The sequence below is a fragment of the Talpa occidentalis genome, unplaced genomic scaffold (genome assembly GCF_014898055.3).
Source record: "Talpa occidentalis isolate TD23 unplaced genomic scaffold, MPIMG_talOcc4v2.1 talOcc4.3, whole genome shotgun sequence".
In the NCBI taxonomy this organism is placed as follows: Eukaryota; Metazoa; Chordata; class Mammalia; order Eulipotyphla; family Talpidae; genus Talpa; species Talpa occidentalis.
This window is the reverse complement of record NW_023603184.1, coordinates 52,746,078-52,766,409: the sequence shown is the minus strand read 5'-3', so window position 1 is coordinate 52,766,409 and position 20,332 is coordinate 52,746,078. Positions and strand designations below refer to the sequence as shown.

At 36.0% G+C, this 20,332-nt stretch overlaps 1 protein-coding gene across 1 annotated transcript in view; it reads left to right on the top strand.

The window, feature by feature from the left end:
- Positions 1-20,332, top strand: part of GRM5 (glutamate metabotropic receptor 5) — a 549,187-nt gene that overhangs the window by 23,100 nt on the left and 505,755 nt on the right. Inside the window, 1 exon segment of the mRNA XM_037521807.2 lies at positions 205-1,062. Coding sequence (XP_037377704.1) covers positions 402-1,062 — 661 coding nt within the window. The 5' untranslated portion in view covers positions 205-401.

The following is a 20,332-nucleotide window of genomic DNA, read 5'->3' as shown; positions in this document are numbered from 1 at the left end:
GATCTAAGCAGAGCAGTATTAAGAAGCTATATCACTACTCCATCAAATCACAAAGGAAACAGATAAAGGAAAGTCAAAGATTTTATTTTTTTTGAATTTATTAACATCATCAAAACCTCCTATACATTAGTGTATGCCATTTGAGTGTCCCAAACTGGTTGCCTTTTTTTGCTGCTAAATGCCCATTCTGTTTACTTTTTCCAGGTTTTGACAATCATGATCACATGGATGCATCTAACTAAACGATACCTGGGGACATTGTGGTCCATTAAAGAACACATCTAAATTTCTGGCTATTTCTTTGCTCTGCCACTCAACATAGGACTTTGATTTTCTCTATACAAACCCTCCTAAATTTTCCCCACTATGTTGTCTTCAGTAGCTTGAACTCTTTTCCTAAAATGGTCCTTCTGTTGATCTTGTCAGTCCTGCTTTTGAAAGAAGATGTCCGTGGGAGTGCCCAGTCCAGTGAGAGGAGAGTGGTGGCTCACATGCCAGGCGACATCATTATCGGAGCTCTCTTTTCTGTCCACCACCAGCCCACTGTGGACAAAGTTCATGAAAGGAAGTGTGGGGCAGTCCGAGAACAGTATGGCATTCAGAGAGTGGAGGCCATGCTGCACACCCTGGAGAGGATCAACTCAGACCCCACACTGCTGCCCAACATTACACTGGGCTGTGAGATACGGGATTCCTGCTGGCATTCTGCTGTTGCCCTAGAGCAGAGCATTGAGTTTATAAGGGACTCTCTCATATCTTCAGAAGAAGAAGAAGGTTTAGTGCGCTGTGTGGATGGCTCTTCTTCTTCCTTCCGCTCCAAGAAACCCATAGTCGGGGTCATTGGGCCTGGTTCCAGTTCTGTGGCCATTCAGGTCCAGAACTTGCTTCAACTTTTCAACATACCTCAGATTGCTTACTCAGCCACAAGCATGGATCTGAGTGACAAGACTCTATTTAAGTATTTCATGAGGGTTGTACCTTCAGATGCCCAGCAGGCACGAGCCATGGTGGACATTGTGAAGAGGTATAACTGGACTTATGTATCAGCTGTGCACACAGAAGGTATGGTTCTTTACTTCTAATGAGTATGGATTATTATGACCTCAACTGGTTTTCAGTTAAAATTTTAGATTTTGGAAAACTAAAATGCTTCCATTTATTAGGGATCCTTTGAATCCTCTATTGGTACCAGTAATATAAGAATGGGCTATGTGACTGATGTCTAAAGAGATACAGACTTAAATGAATATGAGTGTTTATGTGACCATCATTTGATGAAATTATTTTTTTTCTTTCATTTTGTATTATTACACTGTCTGCACATTTGCTATAATGATGCCAGATATGTTAGCTTGCGAGACTTCATTGAATGCCTCACATTGTTTTTTAAACATTTTAAGGCTGCTTCAACTGCTTATTTTTTTTTTTTTCTGGTAAAGAGAAACCAATAAGACCTGAAGGAAAATTTAGTCCTGCCTCAGGTATGCTGTTATAAAAATACCATACGTTTTAAACTCACACATTTTTTCCTAGTTAATTGGAGATTCTGAATTGGAGATTCCTATGAATTAATTTTATCCTTTTATGGAGTACTCTCAGGAAATTTAAGTTTTAATAATTCAACAATTGTTTGCTTTGCAATTTAGTGCTTCTTTATGCTCAAATTAAGTGAAGAAGGAAAATGCAACTGAAGTTTTATAACAATTAATAATATTAGCTCTTCTTATTGTTAATGTTGCTTTTTAAATGTTTTTGCATACATTATTTCTAAGTTCTCATCCAAGATTGGAATAAGTTTGGCTTGAACCACAGAGGTTAAATGACCAAAGTGGTGAGACTCACTGGTTATACAATACTCTATGATGATATACTGCATAAATTAAACATCATAAAATACAGAAGGTACAGACCACTTTTATAGCTCATTGAATCATTGTAAAATTTAGTTGAGATAGAACATCATCAACAACAAAACAGTCACTCTGTCAGTGTGGTGAAAATTATCCAATTCTTAAAATGTGGGGTCAAGTTGTTGGGAAATTAATGAAATAACCAAAGTGAGTCACTTCAGAGGGCGGTACCCAATCACCAATCAGACAGAGCAAAATTCTTTGTTGAGTGATATAACATGGATTCCACTCTATACTTAATAATATTCAGAGCTACATGAACATAGTGTAGACTTCTACACTGTAGTGAAACTTCTGTGCGTCTGAAAATTTTATATTTAAATTTAGTAGTTTACTTCCTGAGATGTTGCTATGTAGTTTTTAAGATGCCAGAGATTTTTCTTCAAAACCCAATTATTTTATTTGATTCTCAAAAGTTAGTGCTATACACAATTCAGATATTTTATTCCCATTTAAAAATACAAAATTTCTCTTAAGAGTAAATAGTTCATCTAACGAGTGTGTAACAGTTTTTTCAGAGCCAGGAGTAGGGCTTATAGCTACTGACTTCTAGTTCAGTATCTTACTAGAATGTAAATAAATCCAATAAAATTACATCTTGAGGATATATCATGCAATTCATGTTTATTAAGCACAAATATCTGAAAGACCCTCTGAAAATCTTGCAAAGGGCAGACCTGTGTTTTATGTATCGTGACCCTACATGACCATGGTGTCTGGTGAAGGAGAAGAGACATAGGCTAAAACTTGCATAACGCATAGTTCAAGATGACACCAAGTCACAAATATGTCTCTAAAGTAAATTGAGGAGAGGAAGTTTGAGGTGACTTGTATTTCAGTTTCAGTGATAATCCTGTACACTTGTTATTTCTTTTATTTGTGTTTTTTGCTGGCCACAAGACTGTCTACAGTGACTTGTATTGCACAGACATTGTGTCTAATCCTCTAGGGAAAGATCTGTAATAGTATAGAAAAAAAAATGAAAAGAGAAAGAATTTTTTGCAATAAAGATACAATAGCGCTTCAACTGTGTGGAGGAAGGAAACATGCGATGACACAAGAAAAAGTTTTATTCCTTTTAAGAGAATCAGTCCAGTTACGGCTCTGTTCTCAGAAAATATAAGGGTGCTTTACCTTAGAAATTTTGCAAGCCTTGTATGTCCGCTATGGCACAGGATCAATGGTGCTTGCTTGTTTAGTGGTTTGACAGATCAGCTGTTTGATGGCTTCGATTAATGACACCCTTTGATTTGTAACAATAATTCGCTTCCACTCTGATGTAGCAATAACCTTGTAATTGTTTTGGTCAGTACAATTTGTTGGAAATGAGGTGTCTGTTTCTAGTTGGTCTGCCTTTACTATGGGAAGGATGAGGGTACCCAAGCATTCTTTATGAGCTATGTTAGATCAACTATCCTCAACTATGTGAGAGCATTCAATCAAAATCAACACAATCTTCTGGACCCACAGTTAATTGCAATCACACAACAGTACCTAGCTTAAACCATAAACACTAGATAGCAGGCATATATTTACAAAAAATAAGTGCTTTCAGAATGGTATCAGTTATTAATATTATATAATAATAATATTATTATATTAATTCTATTGACTTTCTCACCCCCATGGGATACAGTATTTAAGCTTCAAAATCAAAACAAAATACATTTCTTAATATGTGTTAATATCTTTGAGATTTAAATGAGAAATAAAACAATAAATGCTATGTGCATTTAAATGCTTCATCCATATCCCTGTAGCATATCTTTCATTATTACTAAGCTGCTTCTTTATATAAATTTATTTTTTAAGATTTATTTATTTATGTATTTGTTTGTTTGTTTATTTATTTATTATTTATACAAGCACTGGGTACAGTCAGAAGTGTGGGAAGGTGAAAGAATTCACCAGAGCCAGAGCGGGGAGCAGAGCAGGCAGAAGGACTGAAGTACACTGCTGAGGGGAGCAGCTGGTGGCAGGAGAGGTCTCTGCGCCATGTGGGACCCTCCTCTGGTGGCTGGGGAGCAGCCAGGAATTGAACCGGCACTGCAGAGGCTGCGGACAGCTTTGCAACCCAGCGCTCAACCACTGCGCCACCAGGGAGGCCCATATATAAATTTCTTTATATAAATTTTATAGAGAAAATAAATTACAGATTTTATTTTACACACAAGGCCATTCATGTTTTACTTTATGGATGACTTACAGAATTTTCACACCGTACAATAATTTCTGACTTATTGAAACTCCACTGTACATCCCCAAGGTCTATAGAGTGCCTATCACATAATAGGTGCTCAAAAACTATTTTGATGATTTTGTGATACAATATTACCTACCTCACTATTTATGAATTGTTGACTTGTGGATAAGTGTCACTTGTAATTTTTTTTATAGCAATCAGGTGCCAAAATGCTTCCCTTGTTTAATTGTAAAATAATATTCATACTTCACCCTTTATGCTTTGCACTCATTCTCAAATTTGTTAATTCTATCTAATGATGTCGTAATAGTGATTTGTTTTAGGCTAAAAACATATTAGTGATGTTCTGGGGGGAAAACATACTAATAATGTGTACTGATAATGTACATCATGAAAACATTGTCTGCAGACTACCCTACATATTGTAATGTTGTACCAGTTTCAGGTTGCATGGTTTTCCATCAATTATTTAAAAATATGATAACAATCAAGCTTTGCTTGAAATACCTTCAGTGTGATGAGTAGTCTAAGAGCTTAGTTTAACTTATGAATATTAAGATCAAACCTTTCCTATCACACTTTTTTTTTTCCTAAATAAATTGTGATTATATCAAGACAATAATTTAATTTGGAAAGTAGGAAATGCCTCTCTGGGTCCTACTGAATATGTGTATGCGTATGTTGAGGTTTTATTTTTCCTTTATTTTTTTTTTTTGAAGACAGATCCTTTCAGTTCTATCACGATTAATTTTATTTTATTTTTTTATTTTTTAAAAGATTTATTTGTTTATTTATTTGTACAAGCACTGAGTACAGTCAGAAGAACGGGAGGGTGAGAAAACTCACCAGAGCCAGAGCGGGAAGCAGAGCAGGCAGAAGGACCGAAGTACACTGCTGAGGGGAGCAGCGGGCGGCAGGAGAGGTCTGCGCGCCATGTGGGACCCTCCTCCGGTGGCCTCGGAGCAGCCGGGGATTGAACCAGTGCTGCAGAGGCCGCGTGCATCTTCGCAGCCCAGAGCTCAACCGCTGCGCCACGGGGGAGGCCCCTATGAAGATTAATTTTAAATTATTTTTAACTGTATCTTTTTTATTTAGGCAGCATTGGTTTACAAAACTGTACATGACTTGTGAATATGAGTTCACACTTCTTAAGATGTCTTTGACCACCCTCTCCCAGAGGTAGAGTTAGATGGTGAAGACAAATACCAAAGTCTACTGGGTCTCTTCTCCCCTGTGCTCAGCTGTCGTCTTTGGGAAGCCCCAGTTTTATAGTCAGATTTCAAGGGTTCATTCTGGTTTAGTTTTCTGTTCCTTTGTTTCTTTGTATTCTACTTATGAGTGAAATCTTCTACTATTTCTCTTTATTCTTCTGACAAAGAAATTTCACTTTGTTTCACTAGGGGTTGAGTATAATGGTGAATTATGGTGAATAGAATTATGTTGAATTTGGGATGATCATGATAATAATTCAGTAAATAAGCTAAGCTTTATGTAGCTTTGTAGAATTAACACTGGACAGGAATTAGGTTAGCATTTGATCTAACCAATCTGTCTAACTGTTGAGGAAAACAGAGACAGTAAAGACAAATAATTTTCACCTTACTTTTACAAAATTCTTTATAGAGTTGGATATGGCAATCAAGATTCTTGTCTAGACTTTTGTTTACACACCATTATTTGGATAATTACTTGTTTTTGTTTTTTGTTTATTTGTTTTGCCATTGTATTACCTCTCCAAGGCATTGTTTTTTTTTTTTTTTTTTTTTTTTTTCCCTTCTCAATGATGACAAACTGATGAAAGTTTTAGTTCCTGTCTGAAATAGTAGCAGAAAACACAAGTTAATTAATTCATGTAAAAATTAACTTTGAAAAAAAATAATACAGCACCTTTGTCCTTGATCTGTAAATCAAATAAATTATTTCTTTCCCTGGTTCATATTAAAGGTTTTGCAAACACCAAAACATTTTCCTTATTTCACAAAAAAATATTGAAAACATTAGAACTCCCAAAATCTTTGCATTTATGGATTAATTGGACAATTATATTGGGTACTACTGACAAAACTAATCTTAGAAATGTTAGGATTCAGAGATTTTGCATTCATCTGTCACTGTCAGAAACATCATTATTAGTAGTGACAGAAATACAGGTAATCTTTTCTAAAGAGACTTGTCTTATGGACTCATAGAAGATAACCTCTAAGGGAGATACTGTTGCTTCCCTCAGAAGAAAAGATAATGACCCATTTACATATGAAGTTGTTACCAGTGATCAGGGAAGAAATTCACTCTTTCTTTCTTTCCTTTTTTTTTTTTTTTTTCTTTGCTTAGACAAGTTATGGTTTAGACTGTGATTCACCTAATTCATATCTGAGATAATAGGATACCTATTGTTTTTACTTTCTCGGGCACTATAGCTGTCCATTCATTGCTGAAATTATCAGAGCTACCCCCACCCCAAATACTCCCTGCCCAGGATGACTAAGTTAGAAGGAACTTTGTTTCAGAGGATGTCCTTGCCTTGTTTCCTCAACACACATTGATAAATACCTGGTGTGACATGAACATGTGGACTGTAAAGTTACAACTAATCAGATGCTTCCTTCAAAATGAAGATGATTTCTGAGAGAATATGCCTATTAGTTTCATTATGTATTCATTTTATTGATGGGGGCTGCATAAATTGCCAATTTTTAATCTGCCCCCCTTATTCTAATAGATCTCACAGAGACAATATTGCTGTCTGAGATTAAGAGTTTGGATAGTCAGAACATTGATTTGTACTACTTACTAAAGAGCTGGTCTTGTCACCCAGTTCCTCTGTCATCAAAACATTATTAGCTTCAAGGTTTATAAATTTTAGTAATGAGCAACAGATGCTGTTTTTGATTGAAGAAAGCTAGGGATGAAGGGCATGACATGAAGTCTTTATGTTCCAATGTAAAACAAAATGTGCTGCAAAATACCCAACATTCATGAAGCAGTAAACTTAGAGAAACAGGGATAGATCCATAAAGCTCTAGAGAGCATCTCTCTTTCCTCATCTCCTCCTCCTCCTCCTTCTTCTCTCTCTCTCTCTCTCTCTCTCTCTCTCTATATATATATATATATATATATATATATATATACACACACACACACACACACAGACACATATATATTTTGCTTACCCCTACCTTAGTTAACGGAAGTTTTTATATTGCTTAGACTGCTGAGTATGGTAAAGAATGTTAAACTCATTATCTAATTAATTTAAAGGTGTATATGTGAAAAATTAAGGTTATATTAGTAATACATTGGATTGGAAGTATACATAATTAAAAGGACTAGTTGTGCCAAAAACAAAAGATTACTGACATCACAGCTAGGATTTTTTACTATGTGACTCTGAGAAGTTTCTTCAATTAAAGGGGCAAGAAAAGATATCTGTGAAGAACTCTTCAAAGAGCAAACCCTTCAATAATCAGTAAACCCTTCTCTTGCTTCTGCATTCTGGGTTAAATTTTTGGTGTCACATTTAAAATAAATGCAATAAATTATGACATTTCAAAGGGAAGTTGCCAAACACTCAGTCTTGAAGCCATGTGTTCAGAGAATAAATCTAACAGAGAGAAGAAAAGACATGATGGGGTCCTGGGTTGTTACCTTTAAATATATGGAAAATTCAGGTGGAGAGGAGCTGGACTCACGTCATATGGCCAGAAGTGAGCATTGCGATAATAGTTAATTACTAAGTTACCAGTGAGACAAAATATGGTTGAAAAATAATATTGGTTATTCATAGAAATGCTCAATGAATTAATTAATTTTATTAAGAAGTAATGAATCAGTTAGCTCCCTATGCAAAACCTGAAGTGGATAAACATTTGGAGGAACTGTGGAAATTGAACTTAAACCTTATTGAGGGAAGGAGGAAGTTGGACTATTTGTCCTTTCTGATTATGTCTATTATTGATAATCAAATGTCACTTAATTGAGATTTTTACTTTCTGTAGGTCAAAAACATGGTCATATACACTACCATAACCTCATTAATTTGAAAGTTAACATTTTATAGGTGAAATAACAGGAATGGAGGGTAGCAATTTCTCCCATAATACTGTAGGTAGTATGTTTGTGGCAAAATAAGACTTTGGGCACAGAACAATTTTTTTTTAAGATTTATTTATTTATTTTATTTATTTGTTTGTTTATTTTTATTTATTTATTTATGCATACAAGAACTGAGATGTAGGCCAGAGGTGTGGGGGGTGAGAAGATTCACCAGAGACAGAGTGGGGAGCAGAACGTGAGGATCTACTGAAATACACTGCTGAGGGGAGCAGCGGGAGAGACAGGAGAGGTCTGCTGCCCTGTGTGTGTTGCTGCCTGGCCAGGGATCAAACTTTGCAGTGGCTGTGGGTAGCTTGGTAGTGCTAAGACTTAACCCTTTGTGCTACCAGTGAGGCCCCAGATCAACTCTTCTTAAGTAAATCCACATTTTATATTGGGATGGTTCTGACTTCAAGGAAAAGGTAAATGTACAGTTATTGATTCATTTCCCTTCTAGGAAACAAGAAAACATTGTTTCCGTACTGAGAAAATCCTTTAAACATATTTCATATGTTTTTTATCATGTGTTTTATCATAAATGCAACATCCTTCCTTTTCCCCATGGAAGTAAAGCAGTAAAAAGAAAATAAAAGAGGAGGCATGTGGAACAGGGTGACCACATAGAAAACCTTATTGTGTTTCTCATAAGTACAGCCTGTCCTGAGTGTTTCTATTCACTCCCCCTTGCAAACTCCTCACTCAATGATTCAGAAGGCTATGATGGGAAGAAGCCTTTTGATACATATTTTTTTAGAGCAGTAGGACATATTTTTATATGATATAACCTTGTGTAATGAAAGACTTAGGGATTCATCAGGACTAGAAGTTATGAAATCTCATTGTGCCACATCTGTAAATATTACAGAAAGACTTGTCAATTTAACCAAATGTTGAATTGAAGAAACTTTTTGCCAAGAGATGTAATAGTAAAGTATATACATTTTAGTATATTTTAAAACAAGAGCTCATGCTCCAAGGATTAATTTTTATGTAAGAATTCTCATGAACATATAAAGGCATTCAAAAAGAGGGCAGGGGGCCTCCCTGGTGGCTGAGGTGGTTGAGCAAAGTGCTGTGAAGCTGTCCATAGCCTCTGCAGCACGGGTTCAATTCCTGGCCTGTCAGGGAGATACCCACATGGTGCAGCAGACCTCTCCTGTCTCCCCACTGCGCCCCTCAGTGATGTATTTCAGTCAATCTGCCTGTTCTATTCCCCACTCTGTCTCTGGTGAATCCTCTCACCCCCTGCACCTCTGGCCTGTACCCTGGTACTTGTATAAATAAGTAAATATTTTAAAAAAAAAGAGGGCAATTTTATAGTCATTTTTTTTCAAAAGATGTTTCATGAGCTATTGTTAAACTAATATAGGGGAATGAAACAAATATTTATAATTGATTAGAATAAAACGGGGTAGAGTAAAATATAAATATCAGGGACCTCCATGGTGGCACAAGGGGTTAAACACAGTACTGCAAAACTATCAGCAGCCTCTGCAGCATGAGTTCCATCCTGTTGGACCAGGGGGCAACTCAGATAGAGCAGCAGACCTCTTCTGTCTTATTCACTGCTCCCTCAGCAGCGTATTTCAGTCTGTCTGCCTGTTCTGCTCCCTACTCTATCTCTGGTGAATCTTCTTACCCTCCACACTTCTGGCCTGTAGCCCAGTTCTTGTATGCATTAATAAAATCTATATTAATAAAATCAACAATTATATATATATATATATCTCAGAGCATATTGTATGGTTGTAAAAGTAGATACTGTTTTGTGTTTTAGCCATATATGATTATATGATTGTCGGTCATCATTTACAGTGTATTTCTTACTATGTTTAAAAACCAATGTGAAAAGAAAGCTTAAAAACAACTTAGTCTACTTTTCTCTTTAATTTTGCTGATTTTTTTTTCACTTGAGAAATTACACCAATACACCAGCTTATTTTTCTTTTTTTTTATTTTTATATTCCCCAAGCAATTGCAACCCCTTTATTTTGACCCCAATCCCTCCCCCCTCACCGCCCTCCCCTCATAAAGTGTCTCTGGTTCATAGTTGTTTGTTGATTATGATTTTCACTTTCTTATAGATATTCATTTTCCTGGTCCCTTATTTAAGTTTTCTAGATTCCTGCTATGAGTGAGACCATCCGATATTTTTCTTTTTCTTTCTGGCTTATTTCGCTGAGCATGATCCCTTCCAGCGCCATCCATGTTGCTGCAAATTGCATGTGTTTATCTTTTTTGAATGCTGCGTAATATTCCATGGTGTATATGTACCACATCTTCTTGATCCAGTCATCTATTTTTGGGCATTTGGGTTGATTCCAAAGCTTAGCTATTGTAAACAGTGCTGCTATAAACATAGGGGTGCAGGTGCTCTTTGGAGTTGATGTTTCTGTGTCCTTTGGGTAAATACCTAGGAGTGGAATTGCTGGATCATATGGAAGCTCTATGTTTAGTAGGTCCAGAAATCTCCACACAGCTCTCCATAGTGGTTGGACCATTTTGCACTCCCACCAACAGTGCAGGAGAGTTCCTTTTTCTCCACAACCTCGCCAACATTTGTTGTTGCTAGTTATTTTAATATGTGCCATTCTCACTGGTGTGAGATGGTATCTCATGGTAGTTTTGATTTGCATTTCCCTGATTACAAGTGATGGTGAACATTTTTTCATATGCCTGTTGGCCATTTGCATTTCCTCTTCAGAGAAGTTTCTTTTTAGCTCTTCTGCCCATTTTTTGACAGGACTATTTTCTTTGTTGTTGTTCAGTCTCATCAGCTCTTTGCAGATTTTTGTGATCAGTCCTTTATCATTAGTGTTGTGTGTGAAAATGTTCTCCCAGTTGGTGGGGTTTCTTTTAGTTTTTGTTATTGTCTCTTTTGCTGTGCAGAAGCTCTTTAATTTGATGTAGTCCCAGTTGTTTATCTTTGCCTTCACTATCACTGCTTTGGGTGATGTGTCTGTAAAGATGTATTTGATGTGCATATCCCGTACTGTTTCGCCTATATTTCCTTCTATATATTTTATGGTTTCAGGTTTTATGTCTAGTTCTTTAATCCATTTTGAGTTTACTTTTGTGTATGTTGTGAGGTAGTGGTCAAGCTTCATTCTTTTGCATGTAGCGACCCAGTTTGCCCAGCACCATTTATTGAACAAACTTTCTTTGCTCCAATGCATAGTCTTTGCTCCTTTGTCAAAGATTAGTTGACCATAAATCTGTGGGTTTATTTCTGGATTTTATATTCGATTCCATTGGTCTGTGTGTCTGTTCTTGTTCCAATACCATGCAGTTTTGATGATTATGGCTTTGTAGTGTAGTTTGAAATCTGGGAGTGTGATGCCTCCATTCCCTTCTTTTTTTTTTTTTCAGGAGAGCTTTGGCTATTCAGGGTTTTTAGTGATTCCATATGAATTTCATCAATAATTGTTCTATTTCTTTGAAGAATGACATTGAAATTTTGATTGGAATAGCATTGAATCGGTATATTGCTTTTGGTAGGATGGCCATTTTAATAATGTTTATTCTTCCAATCCATGAGCACGGGATGTCTTTCCATTTCGTTGTATCTTCTTCTATTTATTTTAACAGTGTTTTATAGTTTTCTTTGTAAAGGTCCTTTACCTCTTTTGTTAGATTTATTCCCAAGTATTTGATTTTTTTTGTTTCGATAATAAAGGGGATTGTTTTTTTCATTTTTTCTTCTTCAGATTTATTGTTAGTGTATAGGAAGGCTTCTGACTTTTGCATGTTGATTTTGTATCCTGCCACTTTGCTGAAATGATTGATGAGTTTAATTAGTTTTTCTATGGAGTTTTTGGGGTTCCCTATGTAGATTATCATATCATCTGCAAATAGTGATAGTTTGACTTCTACTTTTCCTTTTGGATTCCTTGTATGCCTTTCTCTTGTCTTATTGCTCTAGCTAGGACTGCCAGTATTATATTGAAAAGCAGTGGTGAGAGTGGACTTCCTTGTCTTGTTCCAGATCTTAATGGAAATGCTTTCAGCTTTTCACCATTGAGAATGATACTGGCTGTTGGCTTGTCATAGATGGCCTTTATGATGTTGAGGTATGTTCCTTTTATCCCAAGAATTTCAAGGGCCTTTATCATGAATGGGTTTTGCACTTTATTGAAAGCTTTCTCGGCATCTATTGATATTATCATATGGTTTTTATATTTCTTTTTGTTGATGTGTTGGATAATGTTGATTGATTTTCGGATGTTGAACCATCCTTGTGTCCCTGGAATGAATCCTACTTGGTCGTGGTGAATTATCTTATGGATACGCTGTTGGATTCTGATAGCTAAAATTTTATTGAGGCTTTTTACATCAATGTTCATTAGGGAGATTGGCCTATAGTTTTCTTTTTTTGTGTTGTCCTTGTTAGGTTTTGGTATTAGTGTAATGTTGGCTTCATAGAACGTGTTAGGTATTATACCTTCCTTCTCAATTTTTTGGAAGAGTTTGTGAAGGATAGGCACCAATTCGTCTCTGAATGTTTGGTAGAATTCATTTGTAAATCCATCAGGTCCTGGGCTTTTGTTTTTGGGGAGGTTTTTGATTACCATTTCAATTTCGCTAGTTGTAATTGGTCTGTTTAAGTGTTCTATTTCTTCTCTGTCAAGTTTTGGGTGATTGTAGAGTTGTAGGAATTTGTCCATCTCCTCTAGATTGTTGAACTTGTTTCAAGCTTTGGGTGATTGCAGAGTTGTAGGAATTTGTCCATCTCCTCTAGATTGTTGAACTTGTTTCCATATAACTGTTCATAGTAGTTATTAATTATTCTTTCGATCTCTGCTGTGTCCGTTGTGATTTCTCCTCTTTCATTTATTATCCTGTTTATTTGTGCTTTCTTCCTTTTTTCCCTTGGGAGCCTGGCTAGGGATTTATCTATTTTATTTATTTTTTCGAAGAACCAGCTCTTGGTTTCACTGATCTTTTGGATTGTTTTTTTTAGTTTCAATTTCATTTATTTCTGCTTTGGTTTTTATTATTTTTTCTTCTACTGGTTTTGGGGTTTTTTTGTTGTTCTTTTTCTAGATCTTTGAGCTTCGAGATTAGGTTGTTTCTTTGAATTCTTGTTTCTTGATGTGAGCATCTATTGCTATATATTTTCCTCTTATTTCTGCTTTTGCTGCATCCCATACATTTAGGAAATTGGTGCCCTCCTTGTCATTCAATTCAAAGAATTTTTTAATTTCTTCTTTGATCTCCTCATTAGTCCAGTGGACTTCCAGTAGTGTGGGTTTCAATCTCCATGAGGTAGGAGAGTACCTTGCCTTCTCTTTATGGTTTATTATTAGTTTGATGCCTTCATGGTCAGAAAAGATGGTTGGTATGATTTCAATCTTGTTGTATCTGTTGATGTTTGTCATGTACCCCAGTATGTGATCGATCCTGGAGAATGATCCGTGTGTGCTTGAGAAAAATGTATACTCATATTTTTTTGGGTTTAGATTTCTATAGATGTCTGTTAAGCCCAAGCGCTCTAGATCCTTATTTAGAGCTTTAGTGTCTTTACTTATTTTTTGTCTTGTTGATCTATCCATTGTTGATAGTGGTGTGTTGAAGTCTCCCACTACATATGTGTTTTCTCTGATGTCTGTTTTCAGAGATACCGATAGTTGTCTGATATATTTTGGTGCTCCTTAGTTTGGTGAATATATGTTAATGAGTGTTATTTCTTCTTGAAGTACTTTCCCCTTGATCATAATGTAATGACCACTGGGGTCTCTTTTTATCTTTTTGAGTTTGAAATCTGTTTTATCTGATATGAGTATGGCTGTTCCTGCCTTCTTTTTTGGTCCATTTGCTTGTAGAATTGCTTCCCATCCTTTAATTTTGAGTCTATTTTTTTCTTTTGCAGCTAAATGTGTTTCCTGGAGACAGCAAAATGTTGGGTTTTGTTTCTTAATCCAGCCTGTGACTCTGTGTCTTTTTATTGAAGAGTTTAGTCCATTTACATTTAGAGTTAGTATTGATATGTTAGCATCTGTATTTGCCATTGTGTTTGTCTTTCCTTTGATTTTATTTATTTATTCTTTTAATAACTTTCTTTGGCCTTCTTTTGTTGTTATTTGTCCTTCTGAGGTTCTGGCTTTAGGACTCCTTGTAGTATTTTTTGGAGTGGGGGTTTAGTCGTAATGAAATTCCGGAGTTTCTCTTTGTCTGGGAAGGTCCTTATTCTTTCTTCATAGAGGAAGGAGAGCTTTGCGGGATAGAGTATTCTTGGTTGACATCTGTTTTCTTGGAGTCTGTTGACTATGTCCCTCCACTCTCTCCTTGCCCGTAGTGTTTCTTCGGAGAAGTCTGATGTCAGTCTGATTGGTTTCCCTTTGAATGTTATCTGTTTCTTCCCTCTTGTCAGTTTCATTATTTTTTCCCTGTCTTGGATTCTTGGGAGCTTTACTATTATGTGTCTTGCTGTATTTTTCCTTTCGTCGTGTAGTTTGGTGTTTTCTTGCTTCTTGTATATCAATTTTCAGCTCCTTCTTCGCGTTTGGGAAATTCTCTTCAATTATATCCTTGAATATTTTCTCTGTTCCTACATCTCTCTCCTCTCCTTCTGGGATTCCTATAACTCTTATATTTCCTTTCCTCATGGAGTCAGATAGTTCCCGAAGTCTTTCTTCGGTCTTTTTCCTTCGTACTTCTCCTTCCTTTTCTGTTTTAGTTCTTTTTATTTCTGTGTCTTCAAGAGTACTTATTCGTTCTTGCATTTCATCTGTTCTGCTTTCATTTCCTTTCCCAGAGTTCTTTAGCACCTCCATTAATTCTTGATCTCCTGCATTTCTTTTACTTCCCTCTTTAGGGACTCAATTTCATTCTTCTGGTCATTAATTATCTTTCCCTTATCATTGTTTTCCTTTATGACTTCTGTCAGTTTTTTAATCACAGCAATTTTAAATTCTCTATCTGGAAGGCTCGGAAGATCTTCCAAGTTACTGTCATTGCAATCTGGTAGATGGTTTTCTTTTTGCGGTGTGCTTTTTTGTTGAGGAGTTGCTGGGTTGCATGTGGTTTTTCTACTCCCTACTGCCTGTTTTCTAATTTGCTGTATTCCTTGTGACACTGTGTTGCTGGTACTGGCCAGCATCTTGGGCGACCTTCGCAGCTCACCTCTGGCTCCTCTGGTGGACTTCTGCTGGTTTCACACAGTCTCCACCAAAGAAAGGTCCCTGCTGCAAATGCCGGTGCTGGGTATGCGCTCCCCTACATGCCCGGTCTGCCCCAGCAGTGGGTGCTGCTCCCCTCTGGGCTGGGACTACAGACTAGAAGGCGCCTGGCATGGGCAAGCCTCCCAGCTTACCTCTGGCTCCTCGGGAGCCTTCTGCACCAGCTTATTTTTCTGTGATAGTGTTATTTGATTTATATATCCTGGATGAGAGGATTTTAAATCTTGTTAAAAATAATTAAGCATTTTGAGGCACTCATTGTGAGAAGTGATAGACTGAGCAAAATGAAAATAATTAATCTATTATCAATAAATGATATAAACTTTAGTATGGGACAATGGCAAGGACACTAGAGCAAGAAGTTGGAGAAGCATCCCAAGTCCCAGTTTGTACCAGAGATCAAAACAAGCCTGGGCTATTTTTTTTTAATATATCCACACATTGCATTAAAAATAAATATTGATTTGCCTGCCTGGATCTGCAAAGGGAGAGGCCACTGAGGTCCTGCCTACTGCCCAGACAATGCAGCTGGCCCCGCCACTATGAAACCCATCTGGATCTGCTACAGGGAAAGTCCTAGTTCTGGTAAACACCCAGAAGTGTGAGAAAAAATTCCTATGCCAAACAGAAACCCAAAGTACAGCAGAGCAAACCTGAAAGCAAAAAATGGGAAGAAATAAACTAATGGTTTATTGTATACCACAGAAAGAACAATCTCCAGTAATCAGTAGCACAGATATATGGAAGAACTTTTCTTCCTCTCAAATAAATAATTCAAAATTGACATGATCAAGAAAATCAAAGAATTATTATGGTAAGAGGAAAATTAGAAGAACAGATCAGGGACATACAAAAAAATTCAGAAAAGTAAAATAATTTTTATTATGGAATGAGAAACATAATCAATGAACAGAAAATTGATATTGAAACATTAAACAAGAAAATAATGAATTGCATGATATGAATGATCATTGGAGGAGATAAAATATTCTAGGGAAGGTCATGAAAATAGAATAGGCCAAATGGAAGAACAAATCAGTAACCGTAACATCAGATATAAAAAGTAGAGAAAAAAGAGTGATAAAAAGAAAAAATGATGAAGAAACACTTTGCAAATTATCTGACATCATGAGAAAAGGAAATGTAAGACACATTGGAATACCAGAAGAAGAGAGAGAGAATGGGACTGAATAACTATTTAAGGAAATAAATGAAGAAAAACTCCCAAACTTGAAGGGGGAAATGGACATACAAATACAGGAAGCTAAGAGAACATCAAAATACCCAAATAAAAAGAAATCTATAGTAAGATATATAGTAGTAAAATTTGCTAGAGTCCAACACAAAGAAAAATAATGAAGCTAATTAGAGGGAAGAAATAGATAATATATAAAGAACACCAATAGGCAAACATTGGACTTCTCTGAAGAAACACTACTGGTAAGAAGAGAAAGGAGAGACATAATCGATATACACCAAGGCAAAATATCGAGGCAAGAATATATCACCCTAAAAGGCACTTCTTACTGTCTGAGAGGTAAAGAGATACTCAGAAAGACAAAAATCTCAGGGAATTTGCAACTATTAATCATCCCATCCAAGAAATCTTAAAGGGAGTTTTATGATTTAAACCAAAGAAAGAACTGAACATAAAACATTGAATGAGGAAATAAGTAGAACCACGAAACTATGAAAAAAATGATGGTAACAGATTTTCACATTTCAGTAACTATTCTAAATATCAGTGGATTTAACTCACCAGTAAAAAGATAAAAGGTATTTTGTTGGATTAGGTAATAGAACCCATCCTTCTGCTGCCTTAAGGGAATTCCTTAAGTTGCAAAGATAAACACAACTAAAAGGAAAGACAAGGAAAGCAGTTTTTGTTTTTTTTTTTTAAAGATTTATTTATTTATTTATTTATACATGCACTGGGTACAGTCAGAAGTGCGGAAGGGTGAGAGAATTCACCAGAGCCAGAGCAGGGAGCAGAACAGGCAGACTGATGAAGTACACTGCTGAGGGGAGCAGAGGCTGCAGGCAGCTTCGCAGCCCAGTGTTCAACAGCTGGACCACCAGGGGAGGCCTGGAAAACAGTTCTATAAGCAAATGGTACACAAAAGGAGGGGAGGCTATAGTTATATCTGATAAAACAGTCTTCCCAGTTTGAGGATGTACACTCTATAATGGTCAAGGAAACAACATACTTACAGACATAACACTCACTATACACTTACCAAGGTAAGGAGTGCCGAATACATTAGATTATTACTATCGTATCTGAAAACAAACATTGGAGAAATTACAAGTTTGGTAGGATACATCAACATCCCACTTTCACTAATAGACTGATAAGCGAGACAGAAAATAAAAAAAATAAATGACACGAGTGCCAATGATGTAGCCCACGTGGGCTTAAAAGACATATATGGGTTACTGCACCCCACAAAAGCTGAATCCACATTTTCCTCAAGTACACATGGCCCCATTTGCAGGATTGATCACATATTGGGTCACAAGAAAAATATAAACAAGCACATAAAGATTGAAACCATACTAATTATTTTCTCAGACCATAAAGTTTCCAAACCAGAAATCAATTACCAAAGGGCCTCCCCTGTTTGCTCAGCGGTTGAGTGCTGGGCTGCGAAGCTGTCTGCAGCCTCTGCAGCACTGGTTCGATCCCCAGTGTGCAGACCTCTCCTGCTGTGCCCGCTGCTCTTGCTGCAGTGTATTTCCTCAGTCTGTCTGTTCTGTTTCCTGCCTGGCTCTGGTGAATTTTCTCACCCTTCCATGCTTCTGACTGTACCCAGTGTTTGTATAAATAAAATAAATAAATAAATAAATAAATAAATAAAAAAGAAATCAACTACCAAAAAAGCAAGTGAAACTGCCAGTATGTGGAGATTGAACAACACACTACTGAAAGACCCCTGGGTTATTGAGAAAACCAAAGGAGAAATAAAAAAAAAATACATTAAAACAAAAGGTAATAAGCACACCACATTCCAGAATGTATGGGGCATAACAGAAGTAGTATAACCAAGATGAAAATGCATACATTGTGCAAAAATGAAAAATGATGTAAAAAATGTATAAAATAAAAAATAAAATAAAATATGCAAAGGGGAGTATATAGCAATACAGGTCCACATTAAGAAAGCAGAAAGAGCCCAAAGAAACAACTTAATCTATCATCTCAAGAAAATAGAAAAAGAACAACAACAACAACAAAACAAATTCATTAGATGAAAGAAAATAATAAAAATTAAAACAAAAATATAAAGTCAAAAAGACAATCCAAAAAAAAAAAAAAGAAGGGTCAATCCAAGGGCCTCCCTGGTGGCTGAGGTGATTGAGTGCCACACTGTGAAGCTGTCTGCAGTCTCTGCAGCACTGGTTTGATCCTGGCTGGCCAGTGAGGGTTCCACATGGTGCAGCAGACCTCTCCTGCTGTCCGTTGCTCTCCTCAACAGTGTACTTTGTCAGTCTGCCTGTTCTGCTCCTGCTCTGTCTCTGGTGAATCCTCTCACCCTCCCATGCATCTGGCCTGTCCCCTCATTCTTGTATAAAAATAAATAAATCTTAAAAAAAAGGACAATCCAAAGGATCAGTGAAACTAAGAGCTTTTTCTTTGAAAATATAAATGAAATAGACTAACTTTTACTAACCTCAGAATGAAAAAGAGAGAAAAAACTCTAATAAATAGGATAAAAAAATGAAAGAGGAGAAATTACAACAGACATGACAGAAAGCCAGAAGATATAAGAGATTAATGTGAACATTTATGTACAAACAAGTTCAATAATCTAGAGGAGACTGAAAAATTCTAAGAATAATACAATCAACCAAGGCTGAATAAGGAAGTAGAAAACCTAAACAAACCAATTAAGCCTAAACTGAAATAACAATCAAAACTTCCAAAAAAACAAAACCTAAGGCTAGGTGATTTTATAAACAAGTTCTACCAAAATTTCAAAGATGAACTAATACCTAACTTGCTTAAATTCTCTGAAAAATTTGAGAAAGAAGGGATATTTCCAAATATATTTTATGAGGCCAGAGTCACACTAATTCCGCCAAACAAACAAACCAAAAGAAAACTACAGGACAATCACCCAAATGAACAGAGATACTAAAATCCTCAAAAAAAGCCTGTCAAACTAAATACCACAATGAATTAAAAGGAGTATGTCCAATGACCAACTGGGATTTATGCCAGGAACACAAGGACCATTCAAAGTCTGAATACCAATCAACTGAATTCAACATGTCAAAAAAATAGAAAGAAAAAAAAAAACACATGATAATATTAATTTAATAGGTGCTGAGAAGGCATTTGAAAAAGTTCGACATCTATTTATAATGAAAGACCTTTATAATCATGGATAAAAGGGTCATATCTTAATACAATAATAACTATATATGGCAAGTCCATGGCCAACATCATTCTGGTGAAAAATTGAAAGCTTTTCCACTAAGATCTGGTACAAGACATGGTTGTCCTCTCTCAACACTACTATTCAATTATTCAAAGTCCTAGCTAGAACAATTAGACAAGAAAAGGCTATAAAAGGATTCCAAATTGGGAAGTAAAGAAGTAAAAATATCATTATTTGCAGATAATATTATATATATTATATATATAGTATATATATATATTATATATATATATATATATATATATATACAGAGAGAGAGAGAGAGAGAGAGAGGGACCCTAAAAATTCCATGAAAAAACATTAAAACAGTTCAGTAAAGAGACAAGGTACAAAACCAATACAAAATGTGATGCCTTCCTATATGCAGAGACATAGCTTGAAATAGAAAAAATTATGAAAACTATCCCATACATAATTGTATAAAAATAAATAAATGCCTGGGAATAAACCTACGAAGCAAATGAAGGCTCTATATAATGGAAATTATAAAATGTCATTAAAAGAAAT